A 22234-nucleotide genomic window follows, 5' to 3' on the forward strand; every position below is an offset into this window, starting at 1 on the left:
GCGGGCGATGTTTAGCTTCCGGGTGGATCATCAAGACTATTGGTCCTCCTAATTGTCAATCATGTTTACGAAAAGGTCGTCGGACGTGCTCGTGCCCGTTGCGCACCGGGTCCTTTGAAAAAGGATTTTCACTTACCGGTGGCGAGTCTGACATAGTGGGAAAAGTGCAAATCTTCTTTTGGTAGGTAAACTTGTACGACCGATGTCCACACCAACTTGTAAACAGAGCTGTGCACAAGGAAGACTGGGCGAGTGCATGCTCTCCCGCACATGGAGGCGTGTGTCGCATGCGCATTTTTTTTTCTCCAAAATGTGGAGAGGGTGTTTCTTTTTTAAACATCATCCACAATACCCCTAAATTTAAATGTCCCAAAATAAATGCTATTGAGTTTGCATATTAGCTAAATATTTAGTTTCAACTGTGACATTTAGATTTAAGATTTAGATTTAATATTTAGCATTTAGATTTAACATTTATATTCATATTTAATATTAAACATTTAGATTTAGATGGTTTGTTATTAAATATTGCAAAAAGAAGCAATTCATTGTTGCTAAATGTTGCAAAAAGTTGCTGTTTATTTTAGCATGCACAACTTAACAATCAGCGCCCCATGATGGATGGATAAACAATAATAATAGTAGGTATGTATAACAGTGTACACTCAGTTTCAAAAATAAATAAAATTCAATGAACTTTAATCTATAACTGTATTAAATAAATTAACCAGTAGATGTCACTAGAGTCTTTCAAAAAAAAGTTAATTTTAATTTTACCTTCCAAGAGTTTATTCAGCACGTCTGAGGGTTTTGAAAGCTTAACAAACGATGGAATACGAGTATGGGAAAAAAAATGCTCTATTTTTCTCGCATACCTAAATGACATTCAATATCAGGTATTATTACAGAGCCCTTGGTAAGGTTGTTCACTATATTCTATTATTAAATGGGCATATATATATATATATATATATATATATATATATATATATATTTTTTTTTTACTATATCACAGATGTATTATTAATGGTATCCACATGTTAGCATAGTATGGACTAATAACTTAAGTCTATCTTACCACAGTAACCACCTATTTTCTATTAGTGTTCTTAGTCAGAGTGGTGGTATGTGAAGTTTACACTTTTTCTCAGTCACTTTGGTGCTTTTCTCACATCACTATTACCATTTGCACAGCAGTTAGTGCATTTCTCAAAACAATTAGTACAAACTGCAAAACCTAGTAGATAACCTGCAAAAGCACGTCACTTACTCAAAACGGAGAGTCCATTCCTCGAAATTAAGTATTCATGTCAATTAAACTGCCAGTGTTATCAAAATGAGAAATCTTAACACCATTGTTTATGAACAAGATAGTCAAATGGCTTTGTCATGTTTTCATTATGACACTTTATTCTCTCACTGTTTTCCAATGCAAAAAAAAACCAAAAAAAAAAAAAAACAAGGTTAGAACTCAGTGACTTTACCTCAAAATGCTCCAGACAGCACTATACTTGTATAGCACTTGTATAGCCATTTGGAAATGACAGTAAAGTTTCTCAGTTCAGAATGAAAATTATCATAACTATTAGTTCAACCTCCACAACATTTAGTCATTTGTGCTCATCATAGTAGCAATTTATCCTTCCTCTGAACAAATTGCAAATGCTTTTGGACACGTATCAGTTGCTTTCATACAATTCTCTGCTGTTTTATAACATTATCATTTGCTTATGTCATGTTAGTCAAAATAAACTATACTTATGGATGCTGAACAGTCGTTCCCAATAAAACTAATCGTTTTCATTTCATTGTTTGAGACATTACATACAAAATTGTTGAACTAGTTATCAAATTCTACCAAGCAAATTTTATACATTTCTTAGTCATTTTTTCCTGGAAACGTCTCCTAAATTGAACAAGGGATGATATCCATTGTGATGTAGATGAAAATCAGAATGATTTACCTATGTTCAGTTACAATATGTAGTTACAGTGCCTTGCGAAAGTATTCGGCCCCCTTGAACTTTTCGACCTTTTGCCACATTTCAGGCTTCAAACATAAAGATACAAAACTGTAATTTTCTGTGAAGAATCAACAACAAGTGGGACACAATCATGAAGTGAAACGAAATTTATTGGATATTTCAAACATTTTTAACAAATAAAAAATCGAAACTTGGGCGTGCAAAATTATTCAGCCCCTTTACTTTCAGTGCAGCAAACTCTCTCCAAAAGTTCAGTGATAGATCTCTGAATGATCCAATGTTGACCTAAATGACTAATGATGATAAATAGAATCCTCCTGTGTGTAATCAAGTCTCCGTATAAATGCACCTGCTCTGTGATGGTCTCAGAGGTCAGTTTAAAGCGCAGAGAGCATCATGAAGACCAAGGAACACACCAGGCAGGTCCGAGACACTGTTGTGGAGAAGTTTAAAGCCGGATTTGGATACAAAAAGATTTCCCAAGCTTTAAACATCCCAAGGAGCACTGTGCAAGCGATAATATTGAAATGGAAGGAGTATCAGACCACTGCAAATCTACAAAGACCCGGCCGTCCCTCTAAACTTTCAGCTCATACAAGGAGAAAACTGATCAGAGATGCTGCCAAGAGGCCCATGATCACTCTGGATGAACTGCAGAAATGTACAGCTGAGGTGGGAGACTCTGTCCACAGGACAACAATCAGTCGTATACTGCACAACTCTGGCCTTTATGGAAGAGTGGCAAGAAGAAAGCCATTTCTTAAAGATATCCATAAAAAGTGTCGTTTAAAGTTTGCCATAAGCCACCTGGGAGACACACCAAACATGTGGAAGAAGATGCTCTGGTCAGACGAAACCAAAATGGAACTTTTTGGCAACAATGCAAAACATTATGTTTGGCGTAAACGCTACACAGCTCATCACCCTGAACACACCATCCCCACTGTCAAACATGGTGGTGGCAGCATCATGGTTTGGGCCTGCTTTTCTTCAGCAGGGACAGGGAAGATGGTTAAAATTGATGGAAAGATGGATGGAGCCAAATACAGGACCATTCTGGAAGAAAACCTGATGGAGTCTGCAAAAGACCTGAGACTGGGATGGAGATTTGTCTTCCAACAAGACAATGATCCAAAACATGAAGCAAAATCTACAATGGAGTGGTTCACAAATAAACATATCCAGGTGTTTGAATGGCCAAGTCAAAGTCCAGACCTGAATCCAATTCAGAATCTGTGGAAACAACTGAAAACTGCTGTTCACAAACGCTGTCCATCCAACGTCACTGAGTTCGAGCTGTTTTGCAAGGAGGAATGGGCAAATATTCCAGTCTCTCAATGTGCAAAACTGATGGACATACCCCAAGCGACTTACAGCAGTTATCGCAGCAAAAGGTGGCGCTACAAAGTATTAACTTAAGGGTGCTGAATAATTTTGCACGCCCAATTTTTCAGTTTTTTTATTTGTTAAAAATGTTTGAAATATCCAATAAATTTCGTTTCACTTCATGATTGTGTCCCACTTGTTGTTGATTCTTCACAAAAAATTACAGTTTTATATCTTTATGTTTGAAGCCTGAAATGTGGCAAAAGGTCGAAAGGTTCAAGGGGGCCGAATACTTTCGCAAGGCACTGTATGTTCACATTTGTGCACAGCTTTACCAAAAGGGTGTTTTTTATGTTTGTTCTAAATAAGTGACTATAGTGTATTTTTCTTTTGCACAATGCTGTAGAATTACAAAGATCATACACAGTAAAAATGTGAAACATACGTATTCAGTGTCTTCTGCTCACTTACTCTTCTACCGTAATGTGCAACTTTACTGTAGTTATCAAATGGCTGTAAAAGTAGTAGTGTATAGTGCTGTGTTGAGCGTTACCGAGTTATGACCTTTATTTGCATTGGAAAACACAGAGAAAAAAGTTTCATAATGAAAACATGACAAAGCCATTTGACTATCTTGTTCATAAGATTTCTCATTTTGATAACACTGGCATTTTCATTGACATGAATACTTAATTTGGAGGAATGGACTCTTCATTTTGAGTAAGTGACGTGCTTTTGCAGGTTATCTACTAGGTTTTGCAGTTTGCACTAATTGTTTTGAGAAAAGCACTAACTGCTGTGCAAATGGTAATAGTGATGTGAGAAAAGCACCAAAGCGACTGAGAAAAAGTGTAAAATAATATTATAGACTGTAGCCTATTATATGGTCACAAACTAAGATGTCCCATATTTGAACACGAGTCAGACTTAACAAAACCTTTAGCATAAATGATTAGTGTCTATTTATTTTATATTGTTTATAATATATTACACAGCTTAATTTTGTGTGTCCCCCTAAAGTAAATGCACAAAATACCCAAAAGGACAACAAAACACTCAAAAGGTCAACGAAAATAGATTAAAAAAAATATTACAGCAAAAAAATTACAAAAGATTATACAGAATGACAGTAAAAATACACAAAATCCGTTGTTTCCTGTATTATTGCTTAGATTGGTCATTATTCTAAATGCTGACATAATTGTTGATAACGTGGCCCATGGATAAGAAAATCTAATTCTGGTGATAAAAGTTGTCCATCTCTGCTTTACGTCAAGGTTTCACCTCTAATTTTAAACAAGGGTTTGAAGCGCCACTTCCTTATGTAGACCTTACTAGCTGATCACAGAGCAGGATTGGTCGCCTTTAAGCCACTTGTATCATAGGCAGGCTTAAGATTTACCTGCCGTTGCTCGTTTATACTGTAAAACAACTCGTTAAATAAGTCATGTAGCCTCAAATTTAATTAATATACTGTGTAGATCAATAATACGCAACGTCAAAATGATAAACAACTGCAACATTAAAATGAATCACTCTGACATTGATTACTTTTGCCTTTTACCTACCAGCCCATGACTGAGGAACTAAAGCATGTTGACACTCTGTGATTAAGAGGCTATATATGCAGTAGCAGTAATAGATAAAGGCATTTAAACAGCGTAGGTTTTATATTTGGTCTTTTCTTTTCACTCCGTGGTCCTTCAACATATCATGGGAAACGGCATTAACAAGGTGGGAGTTTCCTTTATTTACTCTTAAAGATATCAGTGCTTGAGGTTTTTCACGAGTGCAGTTAGTTAAATCCTTTTAGGGTGTATAATAGAATAGAAAAGGTAATGTCGTTTCTCTGTTTGAAGCTATAATATGTGCAAAATATTAAATACACGAATCTGCCTAAATGGAATGATTTTTAGATGAGTAATTGTATGGTTTATCTTACATCAAGTACTTCTAATAGGGTTTGTCTTTGATTAGCCTGGGAATAAAATTGATCATGTTATAATAGCAGGTTGTACAGGTAGTACGTTTTTTTTTTTTTTTACTTGAATAAATGATCATCATTAATGATGTTGTCTTAAACCAGTGCTGCATCACATACACACTTTGAATCATCCTGTTATCATTTTAGGTTCTCCCTGATTTATATCTTGGAAATTACAAAGGTACGTATCCCTTGATCATATTTTTAAGAACAACCCCCCCTCCAGACATTGTTGTTGTTTTATTTACGTGCACTGCACACACACATTTGCATCTGTTTCACCTTAGATGCACGAGATAGAGAGCAGCTGGCCAGAAACAACATCACACACATCCTGTCTATCCATGACAGTGCAGCGCCCATTCTTCAGGTGAGAAATCCTCAAATAAAATAAGAGAGGTTACTGAAACGTAATGTTTTTCCTTTTTTTTTTGGTGGATTTTGATCAGATTGAATGTCCATGGCTGCTGTTGTGTGTTGGCACAATATGCATTACTATGTGCACAGAAACAGACCAGTCTGTCTGGTTGTTCAGGAAGAAGAATAAGGCATCAGTCTAAGCAAACAGCTGAGGCCGGGCAGAATCCGACACATGTGATTGTGAGAGAGCATCCTGAAAAAAATGCCAGGAAACAGGAGATGGATTTGTCAGCGTGCTGCTGAGTTTACTTCGTGTTTTACAAAGGAGGAGGTTGTTCCAATTTCAGCTGGTTTAAATTGAGCTGTTGCTTTTCAATATCGAAATGTTTTATCATGTCATTGCACCACATACTTCAGACATAGGCATTTAATGGCCCTCGGGCTAATTTTATGCGGCCCCCAAAGTAAATGTACAAAATGACAAAAAAAATACACAAAACAAGAGCAAGAATACATTAAGCAATACAAAGTATTCCAACATTGCAGGAAAATACAAAAGAAAAACGCAGAAAATACTCCAAAAACACACACTAAACTACTACACAAATGAACAAAAAAACAACACTTAATACACAAGATTACTCAGAAAAGTATTCAAAATTACAAAAGTACACAAAAAGACAAGAAAAACACGGAAAATGACTCCGCAATCTCACAGTACTAACAAACAAGCAAAACGACAACAGAAACACACAAAATGACTCCAAAAAAATGCAAAATGACAACACAAATACACAATTTGACTCCAAAAAACAGGAAAAATACACACAAGGACTACATAAATGCACAAAATACCTCACAACAAGCAAGACAACAACAGGCATATACAGAATGACAGAAAAACACTCAAAGTTACTATAAAAACTTTGTTTTCTCCTGTATTAACGCTCAGATTGGTCATTATGCTAAATGCTGACATGAATGTACATCATGTGGCTCTCCGATCAAACAACCACATTTCTGTGGCCCTGCTGTGATAAAGGTTGCCTACTCCTGACAGTGTTTTACTAGAAAGCAACATGAGACATTTCCAACAAGTAATCCTGGCTGAAACTTACGTTTTCACCTCTACAAAACTCACACATTTTAAAATCCTCAGTGAGGGTTAGGGTTAGGGAATGCCCTTTTTTGATACATGTTGTCAGTTGGTTAAAAAGTCAAACCCGTAACTCGTATGCTTTATTTTCCAGGAGATGACCTATCTCTGCATTTCAGCAGCTGATCTGCCCACTCAAAACCTGTAAGTGTAAAAACAGTCAGGGTCAACTGACTGCACACAATATGTCAAGTACAGCTAGATTACGCTTTAGAAGACAGGATACAACAATGATTTTCTTATGCTTCACAGGACGCAGCACTTTAAAGAAAGTATAATGTTCATGCATGAATCCCGCCTGAAAGGAGAGGGATGTCTGGTCCACTGGTGAGTGTCTGATTGGATTAGTTTTAATCTCCAATTTAGAATCAAAGTTAACCAACGCCTACTATGAAAAGTGTCTTTATACATCATATGTAACCACTAATCTATCAAAATGAATATCTTTTTAAAGTAGGGATTCACCAAAATGAAAATTCTTAGCCAAAACCGAAAACCACAAATAAGGAAACCAAAACACAGAAATAAATTACAATGCCACTTATTAGTACCGTGTAATTTATGGGAGTGAATGTGTACTAACCTCACTGAAATTAAAGCAATGTAATTGCATTGGTTAATATAAATGCTTCAAAGAATACATAAGTTAACTACATATGAAATCATGTATCTAACACTGACATGTGCACAATAGAAAATAAAATACCAAATAAAATGTTTAACTTGACCTCACTCATGCGCACATGAAACAATATTGTACAGGCCTCTAACTGACTGCGCTATCATCATCATCATCGCTGTAAAGCGTGACTGAGTTAAATGCGCTGGAGATATGAGGAAATAACCCGGCCACAGAGCGTCCTGCTTTAATACAGAGGGATGTTTGGAGTGAAACAGAACTATTGGCTTCCATAATACACAGTTTTAAATATCAATTGTTTAAAGCGACCTGAGCTGAGCCTCATTAAAATGTGTGAGAACAGTTTCTGGTCCATCCTCATCTGACAGCTTGTTTCACTCTGTGCAGGGGTGTCGAACTCCAGTCCTCGAGGGCCGGATTCCTCAGACTTTTAGATGTGTCCCTGCTCCAACACACCTGAATCAAATGAATGGCTCGCTATCATGCTTCTGCAGAGCTTGATCACAACACATTGGGCTCCACCAGGAGTGTTTGAGTAAAGACACATCGAAAAATCTCAGGAATCCGGCCCTCGAGGACTGGAGTTTGACACATGTGCTGTAGTGGATCAAACTGTGACTTTACGTTGGACATAGTATGAAAATATTTGAATCACTGTGACCAACGTGGACAGAAGTCTGCGTCTCTCAGAGTTTTAATTCATCACGCAGCAGCAGCTGATTGACGCACGAGTCCGTGTGGCTTCAAATGTATTTAAGTCCATATTTTTCGTGCAATATAATGTTTCATCTTATCGGGCTGCTGCACATATTTTAGAGTTAGAAGCACGTAAGAGGAAAAGGACTTACGCACACATGTAAAGCCAGATATAAATGGGAACACCCACATTTCACGTAACTGGGATGAAGGCACACAGTGACTGACTTAAGTACAGGGGGAGAATAGCACACAGCCAAAAACAGCGCCACCGCGTGGGTTTTTGGACTTGCGGTCATGGGAGAATATAGCCCTCAATGCGTAGTTTGGATTTTTTTTGCCAGAGTGTACTTTTCATTGTTTTTATTGAGTTCTCTGGCTCAACCTCTGTTTAGAAGTTTTAGTTCTCAGATATACTGAAATACGACCAGCCCGACCAGCCCGCATACACTTTGACCTGTATCCAGACAAGCCTGTGCTGGCCGCGGTGTTTGCTCGCGTCATCATAGCAACCTCTTTCGGCCGGGTTGTTTCGGTGAGGAAATTGCATCACTAATTTGAATGTATCTAAAATCTGTTGAAAGCCTACGATTTCAAATACTGTAAATGTGTGTCCCTAAGGTCCAGGATCTGAAACAAGCTAACTCACTGAAGCAAAAAAAAAAAAACAAAAAAAATACAAAGAATCCTGTCAACTAGAGCTCGACCGATTCAGGATTTTTGGGGCCGATACCAATATTTGGGGACGTTGAATGCTGATAAATCAGCTGATACCGATAAATTGCGTGATAACCGAAAAATCGGCTGATAGTTGATAAATCTGCCGATATATGAATGAAGAACGTTGATATACATATATTACTTAAATATGATACAAACAAACACTGCTAAATTAAATATAAAAACTTTAATTAGTAACAAATAAATGTCAAGTTGTCTACATGAGGCACACTAGTCTATAAACACAATAATAAATAAGAACAGTAGTCAAACTGTAAACATAACAACAATCACATTAACTTGTGAATTTATAAACCCTGGTAACTGTTAACTATGAAATGAAGTGGGATGTAGTCTTACTGTATATTAATGGTGACCATGGAACTAATAGTTGCTTATGTGACTGGAAAACATCCTCCTAATGGCCTGGTTTAATTTCACTCACATTCATAGGAACACATTTGGCTTCAGTAGAGTTCAATTGTTGCGCAGCTGCAGCGTCTATTTACGGTTTCATTTTTAGTAGCCGCACTGCCCTCGAATTCCTATCATCTGATGAGCTTATGACGACGAGTGTCACTACAGTGAAACAACAAAGAAGACCTTTGTCCGAGGAACGGAGTAACTCCATGCATTGACAGCTCAGCAGCAACACACAGCAATCACACACACTGTCGTCAGGGCAACAGGCACGCATACACACAACCCAGCGCTCCATCAGGCAGCACACACACAAATATCCATCCATCCATCTTCAGAGCCGCTTTGGCAGCACACCAACAAACATCACACACATGTCCACACTCCCTTTCGTATTACTCCCACATCATTCATTTATTTTACTTGTCTCTCTTCCTCATACTGTTCACATGGTCACATGGGACTATATGTGTGAAAGCACCCTTAGTGTCACTGTTGTATTAGGATTTTTCAGTGATTGGTTGCTACCTGGGGCAGGTAGCGGCGGGGTGCGCAACGTTTTTACCACAGTGACATAACCAAAAGGAACCTTTAGGGGGAGCGCTAAGCGCAAGTTACTTAGTTCTGCTTTAATGAAAGCCGGTATATTAATCAGCGGTGCTGAATAATCAGGAAGCCTCCCGGCAGGAATTTCCCATTAAAAAGAGCCAAATTTAACACATAGTTTACTGTTTTAAAACCTTCAATGCTGTTATTTAAAGCATGGAATGGTTTCGTCATGATTTCAACAAGCATATTCAGCAAAAAAAACGAAATTCACCAACAAAGTGCTTTCTAAAAGTTGAGTGAATAAAGCAGTAATGCTCTCCTTAACATGCTCTAACTGTGTTTGTATCAGGACGTTATTGATGTGGGCCACTAGTTACCGTACTTTCCAGTCTAAACAGCATAAATCATGTTTTGAGGACCAAAAAATGCTGATCCTGTTTCTTCAGTCCTTCAGTGTGGGCGGAGGGTGGGGCTGCACTTCTGCACTAGCTGTGTACTAGTGAGACAGGGGTTATCATTTCAACAGGTTGTATTGTTGTACAATAAAATATTGGTTTGAGAAACCCATCTTTATATTTAGAGCAGTTTTAGCTATTTAATCAATATTTAAACAATGATGTCTTTATATAAATATCGCAAAGAGACTGCTGTTGTTCTTCTGACCCAGTTTGGCAGGCGTGTCCCGTAGTGTCACACTGGTAGTGGCGTACATCATGACGGTGGCAGGCCTGAGCTGGCAAGAGGCTCTGGCTGCTGTGAAGGTGGCGCGGCCCTGTGCTGGTCCCAACCTCGGCTTCCAACAGCAGCTCCAGGAGTTTGAGACTACCCAAGCAGAAGAGGTCAGTGCAAGGAGAGCTTATACTGTAATGTGGTTATAACAGCTCAGTCTCTGCGAACAACACGATGGCGGAGCTTTTTAGTTTGCTCACCCAGTCATGTAGACATGAATCAACCAACTGTTTTTCCCCCACCTTCAGCTCAGGGAATGGTTTCGTGCTGAGTATCAGGACAACCCCTTCAACGATGAGGCTCATATACGTGAATTGCTCACAAGGGCACCCAAGGTTAATGGTGACAAAGCAGAACATGTTTCTAATCCACCTGGAGGTACTTAAATAAGCCATGTGACAAGATGCCTTCTTTTTTTAACTTGGACTGACGGATTCCATGCCTGTGACTTTTTCTGAATTTTGAATTCGTACTTCTGCATGTACAAATGCCACTGATTCAAACACCAATAAGCATGTCTGAATTACAGATATTTATTTTGTACAGAAAATATACCTTTTCACCATCAACTGTTTTTCATAACGCTTTTGTAACAACTTGTAAATGTTCCATGGATTGTTTCCCACTTTTTCATGTTGATCCCAATTGAATAAAAGTGAAAGATTGCTAGTACGTGAACCGTCTCAATGACTGTAATTAAACACATGTTGTGCTCTCTACAGCTCTGTTTCCTGGTTCTCTTCCTGTTTTAATTTGCAAAAGAGATCACACCTAGTGGCATTGAAAAGGTCACAATCACTCAAGAATATCACGCATTCTAGAGTGAAAACTTTGCAAAACAATGCTAGGATTGAAACTATGGTCAGACTTAAAATCAAGGTTGGGGTCAGTTATAATTATAATAGCATAATTGATAATTAATTGCAATTATGGTGTAATTATAATTGGAATTGGAATTTGAAAAATCTGTTGTCATAATTGTAATGAAATTGTAATTAAGTTCAGAAAATTGACTTCGTAATTGTAATCGCCATGAAAATTCTATAAAAAAATGTGAATTATATTTAAAAACTGGGGAACCATGTTACAGTTCTATATACAGTTCTACACACATGTAGTCAACAATTATTAAAATATGTTTTTTTTTTCAAGCCTTTCCACATTTTACCATTTAAACATTTTTTTTAATCTAGGGGTATACTGGCACAAACATTTTTTTTTTTTTAACTACATTTCTATTGATAAGGAAGCCTAACAAGGTAACCAATAGATAGGAAATAAATTAGATGATATATATTTGTTTGTAGTGTATTTTACAGCTGATTTAGGACCCGCTAACACAAGAGGAAGGTTAACTTTTATTTGGTTACTTATTTCCAGCTTAGTAATTGTTATTAATTTTAATTGAACTTTAGTAATTGAGAATGCAATTGTAATTGACTTGAGGATAAATTGAATTGTAATTGGAAAAACTGCTGGTCACTAATCGTAATTGAATTGCAATTGAACATGGGTAATTGAAAATGTAATTGACCCAACCCAGCTTAAAATGTTGCTCCATTGTATATCAATGAAAATTTACACAGAGCGTCTAATATGTGCAATCGTATGCTAATAGGCTGTTGTTATGGTATTTTCCAGAGAAAGTCAGTGTTTTTGTACATGTGCAAAATAGAGTGAATTTTTCCACAAGGCACTTATACAGATGAACATGTGGTTTACCATGCAGACATTGAGAAAATAAATCCAAGCATGTTCCAAAGACAAAAGACAAGTTGTGATAGATCATTGTTCCATTTTGACTTTGTGTGTGCTCTGGGTGTGACTAAAGGGATTTCCCACCACAGTGCAGTGTGTGTCCGCTGAGCATCACAGAAACAGGCGCCTGTCAATCGCTGTGCACATCCTCTAGAGCTTCTCTGAGGCTCCTCCCCATCGAGATGTGAAAGCATTTAAGAGTAAGACTTAAACTGCTTTGAAATTGATTTCAGTGATGGACTGTCAGCTGCACACTTGCAGGTGAGCACCACCAGGTTGAGTAAAATTAGACAGAATAAGTTTATGTATGTATGTATATAAATCATGTATCCATTTCTGTAATCTATTTAAATCAGGTAAATTCAACTGCAGGAAATAAGGAGTCTCAGCCAAAAGGTAAATGACAATTTTATTACCTCTGACCTCGATAGTTTTTGTAGTGATTCCAGTTGTCCGTGTTTAACAAATATGTAAATCATCCATAACAATATTGTAATTCTTACAAAGCACAAACATTGTGTTATGTTATAAGAGTAGAACTTTATATAATCTATAATCATTGTAAAGGAAAGGGAAACCAAAGTAAAAATAGAGTTATTTATACTTTCTCCAGTTTATATGTTCTCAATCCAATTTTGCAGAGATGAACCTAGATGAGGACAGCGGGCTGTCCGTAAGCTGTGGCAACGGCAAGCTGAGACAGTGGCTAATCGAACAGATCGAGAGCCAGAGATATCCTGGCCTTGTTTGGGAAAATGATGAGAAAAGCATCTTTCGGATTCCCTGGAAACATGCTGGAAAACAGGACTACAACCGAGAGGAGGATGCTGCCCTTTTTAAGGTCAAATCATTTTATACAGCATGTGAAACGTCATGCACATGGCTCCACAAAAATTAATTTTTTTGCTAAGACTTGACTTTGATATGCATGACTCAAACAAAAGTGTAACTCTAATGACTGTTTTAGGCTTGGGCATTATTCAAGGGAAAGTATAAGGAAGGTGTGGACAAACCTGATCCCCCCACGTGGAAAACAAGACTTCGCTGTGCCCTCAATAAAAGCAATGACTTTGATGAACTGGTTGAAAGAAGCCAACTAGATATATCAGATCCCTACAAAGTCTACAGGATCATCCCAGAGGGAGCCAAAAAAGGTACATTTTAAAAGGATTTCCTCTAATTTGACGCAGCAATGCTAAAATTACATTTCCACATGCATGTATATGACGCATATACTGCCGGCTGGTCTTCACGTATATACACTGCTGAGTGCAGTTGGGTCTGATGAGGCAGGAAGCGCAAAGGAAGCCAAAGCATGCACCAAAAAGACCATAGTGCTTTTTTTAGAGGGCTCCAGTTACGAAATGCACGGGTGCATAACACAAGCAGACAACCTTCAGCCTTGCACAACAACAAAGCTTTTGACAAACATTTTTGATACACCAGTACACCATTTTTTCCTGTTAAATCAAACTTGATGCAAACTAACTGGGTTATAAGTTGTTGGCACTTTACAAATGTTAGCAATATAAAAATCATTCGGAATGTGTATTTATTGGTTAAACATGACAAGATTTTTTGTACTTCAGCTAGAATAAATGTGAAGCTGCCTTAGCCTTGAATTTTCAATCATTTACTTATGGGGTATTATTGTTTTGTTTCTTTTATTGATATGTTTTTAATTTACCTTTCAATATCTGCAGGAATGAGAATGTGCAACACGGAAGAGACTTCATCACATGCAAATGCTCTTACCTACACACCTACCTATCCCACGCTGCATAGCCAGGTCAGAAGGTTTTGTAACTTAAGTTGAAATTAGAGACATTCTGAAGAAAAATAGTCACTAATAAATCACCTTTGACCCTCTCACTTCAGTTACCCAGCTTCATGATTTCTCCTGAGAAAAGAGACTGGAGTGTTTACCATGCACCGCCAGAGCAGCAGGTGCTTCCTAATGCACATCCCCAAGGGCCACATGTAGAGCTCACCCACCCTCACTACCCGTCAGCGATCAGTCGGGCTTGGCCTGGTCCCCACCCAGAAAACGGTGAGATTTGGCTGTTTACACTTCAGAATACAACATGACAACACCACAATAGATCTAAAGTTAGTTCCCTTGAAATCCCAATAAAAGAGTGGCTGTTTGCTCTTAAATAATTCACAAGTATTAGTTAAGATATTTACATGGTTTGAACAAAAATATGAATAAATCTTGTATATTAAGTTCCCTGTGTAATCCATATTGAACCAGTAGCTATTTTAAAAGTCAGAACATGATGTTTATTGATATTGTCTAATAGGTAACCTTGAAAATAGAGTAATATTTTGAATCCTGTTCAGTTTAGAGTTACCTAATGTTCCTTAAATACCCAATAACATAAATAACAGAGGAATGAGGTATTAATTTATTTTACCATACATATACAGTATGTTAAAAACTAAACTTTTCCCATGCCCTGTGCCTTAGAGCAGCGATGTTGGACTCATTTTAGTGCAGGGGGCAAATACTGACCAGTTTAATCAGAAGTAGGCCACACATTTTAGGAAATCTTGCAATTTTAACATAAATGTGCCCTAGTTTATACATGCTCACTTCCATATATAAATTATATGTAAAGTATGTAAGGCACAGACAATTTCCAAACAATAAATGACAGATATCCAATCTGTGTGTATTCATCCGTGTGTGTAGAATTAGGATTTGTAAACGAAGTTGTCTGTGTGTAATCCAGTCTGTGACTATATTAACATCCGTATGTGTAGGTCATCAAACCGGGACATTCTATTTATTGGCTGTCTCTGTGCATGGGACTTTTGGAATAATTTTGGCAAATACGATCTGTAACTATTTAATACTTGTAATTTCGTGCAATACCGCTAGAAACCAGCAATTGTCACTGGTAACGAGTGACAGACTCTCCAATCAGAGACAAACTTCTCCACATCTGTGAGCAAGTGGTGGTGCCTTGAGTCATACACATTTCATACCATTCATCATCTGAGATGTCTATGTTTAACTCTGATTCCCATTTGTTTTTTATTGATAGTGATAGTTTGTTTGGTTCTCCTCTAAGGCTTTGTAGAAAGCTGAAATGACCTGAGATCTGCCATGTTGATTAGAGTCTATAATAATTTTGATTATACAGTTCAGTCCAGTTTTAGGATAAATGTTTACCTCTTTCATACAATAGTCTCGGATTTGTAAATATCTAAAGAAATCTCTATTTTCTAGTCTAAATTTCCCTTTTAATTCTTGAAAGCTCACGTATTTTCCATCTAGAGGATGGTACAGAGAGCTGTGATACTTTTCTGTCCATCTTTTGAACCTTAAGTCTTGTACACCTGGTCAAAATATAGGATAATATGCAACCCAATTTAATATCCTTCTCTCTGTTTGTAAATTATATTTCTTAATTATCTCCTCCCAAATGTTCAATATGAAATGTGTTATCTGGTCTATTCCCTGTTTTATAGTTTCTGTTTGGTCTTTGCTATCTATTACAGCCAGAATTTGTTTGTCCAAAACTTTAATTTCTACATCTTTTCATCTTGCTTTGTACTCTGATGAGCACCATCAGGTTAAAGCAAATAACTCTGTTATTGCCAACAAAGGTTATATTACAAAGTATTGAGTTGAATTTTTGTTATTGACCAAATACTTATTTTCCACCATAATTTACAAATAAATTCTTTAAAAATCCTACAATGTGAATTCCTGGATTTTTTTTTCACATTCTGTCTCTCACAGTTGAAGTGTACCTATGATGAAAATTACAGACCTCTGTCATCATTTTAAGTGGGAGAACTTGCACAATTGGTGGCTGACTAAATACTTTTTTGCCCCACTGTACCTTGATTCTAGAGCTAAAATCTAAGGGGAAGGTTGACCACCTCTGTATATGTTTTTGAATGCTTTGCTCGATGACATGATAGTTTGCCTCATATAGTTTATTCAAAGTCAGTTATTGTAACGCCAAGGTATTTTAAGGAGTTAAAGTTCACCTGCTACAGCTCTGATTATTTAACTACAACAGAGCCATTCCCTAAACCACCATCACGTCTCTCTCTCATCCAAGCCATCCCAAACCCCAGAAGTGTATTTTATTTCACATTCAGCGCTCCAATAAATGACATTTATTATCTAATTTTGTGTTTTTAGGTTTTCAGCTCTCCTTTCACACCTACTTCTCCGGCTCTCAGTCACCTATGTACCCAATGGACCACAACAATTCTATAGCAGGTAAACTTGCTTATATTTATTCTATTTACACCAACTTCAAATTAATATTGCTATTCAACACTACATATCACTGTTTTGAAGGAAATATAATACATTTAAGTCAAAAGAATAAAAGTACAAGCCTAAAAGATGCTTTGCAGTAACACTGGGTATGAATGTTTTGTTTTGAAATGACATTAATGTTTAAATTGTGAATTTTGCATGGGTTTCTCTGATTGTGATACCTGTTAAAACCTCTTCTGTCTAATCCAGATTTTAGCCTGAACGTGTCCCTATACTACAGAGAGTCTTTGGTCAAAGAGGTGACCACAACGAGCCCACAGGGCTGTCGAATTACATCTTCCTCCTCTCCATCTTCTTCATCCTCATCTCCATGTTCTGAGGACAAGATTCATGGCAAGGAAGAAGTCATCCTGTTTCCCTTCCCATACCCCGAGTCTCAGAGGCAAGGTGTAGATCTGCTTCCCAACGTATTGGAGAAAGGCGTTCTTCTGTGGATGATGCCTGATGGGCTTTATGCTAAGCGCCTGTGCCTGAGCCGAGTGTACTGGGAAGGACCTTTGGCTCCATTTATGGATAAACCCAACAAGCTGCAAAAGGAGCAGCCGTGCAAACTGTTTGACACCCAACAATTCCTCATTGGTGAGTAAAAATTCACACTGGTAGGCTGTGTTCAAAATCACATAATAACGTACTACTCATACTAAGTCTGACATCAAAATGAGTATGTAGTGCATTCCAATTTGACAGTATGGAAAGAATGACGCAAGACATACCCGGATCTATACTATATCGGGACATTTTTTAAGTATGCACTGTGGGCACAGTAGTCTTACTCTACTGCTCCATGATGTATTGCAAGTGGAATGTGAACTGTCCTTGGACTTTTCCCTTTTCAAAATAAAAATATCTTCTTGCCTGCATTAGGTTTTAATGCTTTTGTAAACAGGGCTCTTCTTTTGAAGTTAACTGGAAGTTTTGTCAGTAGCACAATGGCAGGTCTCCGAAATGTTATGAAATGTGTTTTCCGTGAGTTTTATAGATCAAATGACCACATGTTGATATATTCTAATTGGCCACTTTCTCAAAATGCTTTCAGAAGTTTCAAAGGTGGTGAATCAATGGAGATATTTAGTGTGATTCAGGTTTTTGTCATTGTAGTTTTGAAATGCATCTTGGGAAACTTGGAAGTATACTTCAGTGGGAACAGTTATTATCCTAGTCTTCCTACCCATACTACTACATACAAACATAGTATATAGTAGACAGTATATACTCATTGAGTGCATCGTGTATATTATGTTAGTATTTCCAACACAGCCATAGTCTTCTGTAGATAGACCTAAAAACTGGAACAATTAAATGCAAACGTCTAGGCCTAGTTATTGTCATTTATTGTGTAAAGGTTACATAATTTACACATTTTTGCCAAGAAACAGTTGTTTTAATGAAAAGAGCTGAGTGAGGATTTTCTTTCCAGGAATACTTTTCTAATTTCTACATTCAAAAATATGTATTTGTTAGGTTTAATTAGATATGGCCTTAAAGGTGAATGTGTAAATGGTTGTCTATCTTCTAGCCCATTGATAGCCTATCAACTTGCCCACATTATTTGGCATATTGTGGTATTTTGTTCCAAAAAGAGAAAAAAAAAAAAAAAATAGCACTGTAGCAATGTAAAGCCTTTTTCTTCTTCAAATAATAGCATGTGGGCTTTGCTTACCGACTCCTTTGGACTTTTAACCACGTGTGTGTTGATTGTAAAGAAGACACTGCCGGTACAATTCTGGGTAAGTCCCCGTCAGTGTAAAGTAAGGCAACACAAAACAACATGTACATTCTCAGCATGGGCTTGCTAAACGTGTGTGGAGTCCCCACCCACCTGTTGAGGTTCACCGCACTGCACAAGAAAAGGGTTTTCTGTCCCATTTCACGCTGAATTTCCATCATCTTCATCAAGAGTTTCCAGAAAAGTCATCACATCAAAGGAAAATGTCACATGACCCAAGCTGGTTGTTTCATGTTTATTTAGCACATCATAAAAGTGAGATGTATCCATTTTGACTGGGCTTGATGACTAATGCTCTCTTTTTTTGTTCTTTTCTCACGCGTATGATGGCAGAGCTTCAAGATTACGTCCATAATGGAAGGCACTTACCGAGATTCCAGGTCGTGCTTTGTTTTGGCGATGAGTACCCTGACCCTCAGCGGTCACGGAAGATGATCACAGCTCAGGTAAAGACTTCATAGGTAATAAAATTGTTTTATGAGAGAAAAAAAAGCAGCACCAAGTAAATGCAGAGAACAAAACTATAATATTAAAATCACTGCAATAAACCTAGCCAGTCTCACATTTTAATTAGTAGTTAAACAATTTAAGCATGTAAATCCAATCACTATCCATCTTCTATAGTCACTTCCTCCTGCACTCAGACTCTTGAGGTCTGTTGGTGCCTATCTCCAACTCATGGGTGTAAAGTGAGGTACCCCCCTAGTACAGGACACCAGTCCGTCACAAGGGAACAACAGTTCACTAGTTCACTTCTACAGGCCATTTCATAAACTCAAGTTCATAATTCATATTCATAATAAACAAGCAGCAGTTATACAAAGGGCTGTTTTGATGAAAATATATTTAGTGCTGACATTACAATGTATTATACCATGGTAGCTTCTTATTTCTTTAAAGTGATTGTTTATTATATAACACTGCACAAAGTAACACATTTTACTCTGAAAAATTATTGGTATTTCAAAAGACATGGACAATATACTACCTTTAAAGAGTAACTAAACCCCTGCTTTCTCCTGAACTGCCTCTAGGAGAGAAATTCAAAAAAATGCCTTGATTATGGGCGGGGCTCTTGGAGCTACGCTAACTAGCTACTCATTCCTCAATATACCTCTCTGTTTACTCTTCTCTCAATCAACAGCACTACTTCATACCCAAATACATTTGTATTCACCTGAAAAAAGTGGTTTTAAATACTTTTTTTTAGTTTTCAAGACAAACTGTAACAATAATTGTAAATAACCACAGATATGTGATTAATTGGAATTGTATGTTAAATTCCTGCCTAGAAACTATGAACCTCGTGCGCCACTCATGGCAATAAACAGGTGGCTTGTTTTTTATTTCTTCCATTTTCAGCTTCCAATATTTCAGGAACTACATCACATAGGAAACTGAAATTTGGTGTAGTAATACAACTCTACCTACTCTCTCAGAATATACAAAAAAATAGTCTATACATCCTATCTGGTGGACATGCCAGCCCCTCAAAATTGGGACAAAGTTTGTTGGGGTTGGAACATGTTTGGGTCTTCAGTAAACAACCTTGCATATGTGTCGGCTCCCTGTAATTTGATCAGCTTTGAGCTATGTACATAGACTGTTCACATCACTAAGGATTAGTCAGATATATGCATTAGTTCGTAGGTGACAGTCCATTGAAATCTGATTTCTATTTTCATGATTGCATGTGAAAATGTAAGAAAAAATCTGATCTCTGTTTTAATTGATAGTACAAAGAATACTGTACACTTTCTTGGGATATAAAACTGTTTTTGCATAAATATTTTGTGTAGCCTAATTTTCATGTTAGACACACTTCATATGACTTTGTTGTAGGTGGAGCCAGTGTTTGCCAGAAAACTGGTACACTTTTACCAGCAGAACAGCGGTCACCACCTCTGGGCCTATGACCACAACCAGGAACCAAGCACTTCTCAATCTACTGACTATTCCTCTCTAAGGCCTGTGCAGCACATTCAGGAGTAGTGCAAAAAAACAAAACAAAAAAAAACTTCCACAATGTGAAGGAAAGCATGTGAGTGCAAATCTTGCATTTTGTTTTTATTGAGCCACTGTCATGGCACTATGAGACAAGAAAAGGGAAGACCCTGATATTTTGTAATCATTGTCACGATGTCTGTGAGTGTAGAGTGATTTTCATTTATTTTATTTTTTTTTAAAGTGTTGTTACTGTGTGAAGGATGCGGTTTGAGGGTAAGGGTGGAGATGAGGGGAGGAGGAACCAACATAGACAGGAAGTGTGAGCACAGGTGCACAGGAAGATTGCCCCCCCAAGACAAACCATGTCTGAGAGATGAAATGATTTATGAATGAGTTCTTATTCGGTGGTACCCTTTGACAATAGGATTGTTGCACATGCTCATTTAAGTAGTGCTTTTTTTCTTCATTCTGACATGTAAACTGTTTTATCACTCACCTTTAATCATGTGAAATAAAGTCAGCAGGAGTCACTATGTTGTTATACTTTATTTAAATACTGCAGGTGAAACCTATTTTTATTACATTATGTGTTCCATGATCAACTACTCATTTGATATTTTTAATGAAACTAAACAAACAAAATTGTATTACTGAAAAAAAATGTTAGTTTGTCACAAAATGTTATACCTTAATAGTACTGTAATTACATTTCAAATAAATCTGTTGACAAAGCTTTGGATGTTGAACTTTAATGTAATTCAATTTGTAATGATTTTGTTGGTGTTTGAATACAAGATGGTAAAATTACTTATTTTATTAGCCCCAATAGTCTAATGTTGCTTTATAACATTAAAAGTCTATCGACAGACACCATGGTGACAGATCTTCCATGCAAGGCGATGTCTTTCACATGGACCCACATGAGTGTGAAAACTGAGGCAAAATGACTCATAACACAACCACTACTTTTTCTCTCTAAAGGACAGCACATGTGAGTGAGTTCTGTAGAGTGTCAGAGGACATGCAGCCGTCACAAATGTACGCAACTCTATTAATCTACCATATTGGACGTAAGGGTGTACCAAAGTATTGATACGACGATACATCGAGAGGTTTTGTCTAGAGATACGTTATCAATTCTCTGGCGCCAAATATCATCACCGTGAGACAAGGAATGTTTTCTTATGGGAAAATGTTTCCGGGGAGCACTGATTAGGTGCACTGCCCTCCTCCATCCCGTCCTGGCCGCATTAAACACAGTCTAAACCACCCAAAACACCGTCTAAACTGCCAAAAAAAAAACTACGCAAATCATTACTGACTTCTAAATACAGAGCCGACCAGTGCCTGCCTAACTTTGCTGTGCCTGTGAAACTCCGTCCGTTTCTCGTCATGTGCAGCGGTGCTTCATGAAAACATGATCAGCTATAATCAGCTTCACCTGCTCAGAGTGTTTGAACAACATCTCATCAGAGCTACAGAAGATCCGTGGGAAATGTTGCGTGTTGTTGTGGATGAGACCATCGATGCCAGGGTTATGCACTGACTGAAATGTTTATTTTTCATATGCAGTGAAATTTTCCAGTTTTCATGAAACAAGTTTATTCTGCTTGTTAAGCAACACTGATGTGTGTCCATGTTTACAGAGAAGTTGATAATACTAGGGCTCCATTTTGTTTGGAATGATTTAAAGTGAATTTGGACAAACATCATGAACAATATTTTGGTGAAGTAGTTTGTTTCAGTCTTCCTTTAAAGACTAAAACATAACACAAAGACATTGGACTAGTTGTGGTCAATGTGTGTTAAGAAGAGCCATTGTGCAGTATATACTTAGTTTTACTTTGCTGTCATTTGTTGGATATTGATTGACCATTTTTATAATTCCTGTGAAAAGGATTCAGTGCAGTGGATACATTTCTTCAGTGGCAC

At 37.3% G+C, this 22234-nt stretch overlaps 2 protein-coding genes across 3 annotated transcripts; both read left to right on the plus strand.

The window, feature by feature from the left end:
• The first annotated feature begins 4884 nt into the window (after nt 1–4884).
• dusp22b (dual specificity phosphatase 22b) lies at nt 4885–11284 on the plus strand. 2 transcript variants are annotated; one of them, XM_028472313.1, is made up of 7 exons: nt 4885–5045; nt 5443–5476; nt 5583–5665; nt 6906–6955; nt 7064–7138; nt 10504–10675; nt 10814–11284. In XM_028472313.1, exons 1-7 carry the CDS (start codon nt 5025–5027, stop codon nt 10949–10951), a joined length of 573 nt encoding a protein of 190 aa, XP_028328114.1. In that variant the 5' UTR covers nt 4885–5024; the 3' UTR covers nt 10952–11284. The 2 variants fall into 2 exon arrangements, with proteins under 2 accessions (XP_028328114.1, XP_028328115.1); XM_028472314.1 differs by lacking the exon at nt 4885–5045 and adding an exon at nt 5831–5986.
• A 1138-nt stretch (nt 11285–12422) lies between these two features.
• On the plus strand, nt 12423–21034 carry irf4a (interferon regulatory factor 4a). Its single transcript, XM_028472276.1, has 10 exons — nt 12423–12584; nt 12680–12719; nt 12965–13164; nt 13291–13477; nt 14027–14112; nt 14202–14373; nt 16486–16566; nt 16819–17208; nt 18689–18801; nt 20198–21034. The coding sequence occupies exons 3-10, from the start codon at nt 12967–12969 to the stop codon at nt 20345–20347; spliced, it is 1377 nt and encodes a 458-aa protein (XP_028328077.1). The 5' UTR covers nt 12423–12584; nt 12680–12719; nt 12965–12966; the 3' UTR covers nt 20348–21034.
• The last annotated feature ends 1200 nt before the right edge of the window (nt 21035–22234 follow it).

Source organism: Gouania willdenowi, chromosome 17 (assembly GCF_900634775.1).
Source record: "Gouania willdenowi chromosome 17, fGouWil2.1, whole genome shotgun sequence".
In the NCBI taxonomy this organism is placed as follows: Eukaryota; Metazoa; Chordata; class Actinopteri; order Blenniiformes; family Gobiesocidae; genus Gouania; species Gouania willdenowi.